The sequence below is a fragment of the Nansenia antarctica genome, assembly GCF_963989245.1.
Source record: "Nansenia antarctica genome assembly, contig: SCAFFOLD_910, whole genome shotgun sequence".
Taxonomy (NCBI): domain Eukaryota; kingdom Metazoa; phylum Chordata; class Actinopteri; order Argentiniformes; family Microstomatidae; genus Nansenia; species Nansenia antarctica.
Window position 1 is genome coordinate 1,655 of NW_027663185.1, and position 846 is coordinate 2,500.

The 846-nt window shown below is 59.0% G+C and overlaps 1 protein-coding gene across 1 annotated transcript in view; it reads right to left on the bottom strand.

Annotated features, from left to right (window-relative positions):
- Nucleotides 1-547: 547 nt before the first annotated feature.
- rit1 (Ras-like without CAAX 1) overlaps nucleotides 548-846 on the bottom strand; it is a gene marked incomplete at both ends in the record, with an annotated part of 4,842 nt that continues 4,543 nt past the window's right edge. Inside the window, 1 exon segment of the mRNA XM_080550940.1 lies at nucleotides 548-787. Coding sequence (XP_080407066.1) covers nucleotides 548-787 — 240 coding nt within the window.

Genomic DNA, 846 nt, shown 5'->3' on the forward strand with positions numbered 1-846 from the left:
TTCTCTTCACCCTTCCAACCCCCCCAACCCCCCCACCCCCCCCCTCCCTCCCACCCACAGTTCTTCTCTACGACCTCTACGTCAGTAACTCTGAGGCAAACTGCCGTCTCAGCATTTTAAGAAAACACAACAACAATACTACAAGTCAACTCGTTTCATCTGTCTCACTAAAACGCTAACGTCAGCTGTGGTTAAAGAGCCTCCCTCCCTCCCTCCCTCCCTCCCTCCCTCCCTCCCTCGCTCCCTCCCCCTCTCCTCTACCACAGACGCTAACTCTAATGCTAACACCAACGCTGTTATAATCTCTCCAGTAATGATTGTTAAGAAGTTTCCCGCCATTTTTCAAAAAACACTCGTGTTCTAAAGTCAGTTAAGAGTCACTGGTCTTCTCCTCCTAGGAGGTTAAGACCCCCCTAAACACCCCCCCTCCCCACCCCACCACCACCACCACCCCGCCCCCTGCCTTGGGAGGAGGGAGGACTGTGGTATCCCAGCATGCCCCTCTTCTCTCTCTCTCTCTCTCTCTCTCTCTCTCTCTCTCTCTCTCTCAGTGCTCGGAGTGCTGCTTCCTGTGGAAGGTGCATCGGAGGCGTGTCCAGAAGGACTGGCTCCGCCCCCTCCTCCGGGTCTTGCGCTCCGCCCCCCTGACAGACTCCGCCTCCCGCTGGCGTATCTGACGCACCAGCGCGGCGAACACCTCGTCTATGTAGTAGCGGAACGCCGCCGACGTCTCGAAGAACGGACACTGGAACTCCCGGGCGAGCTCACGACCCTCCTCCTGAGACACCTGGGAGGGGGAGGGGCCAGGGGAGGAGGGGGAGGGGCCAGGGGAGGGGGAGGGGGGGA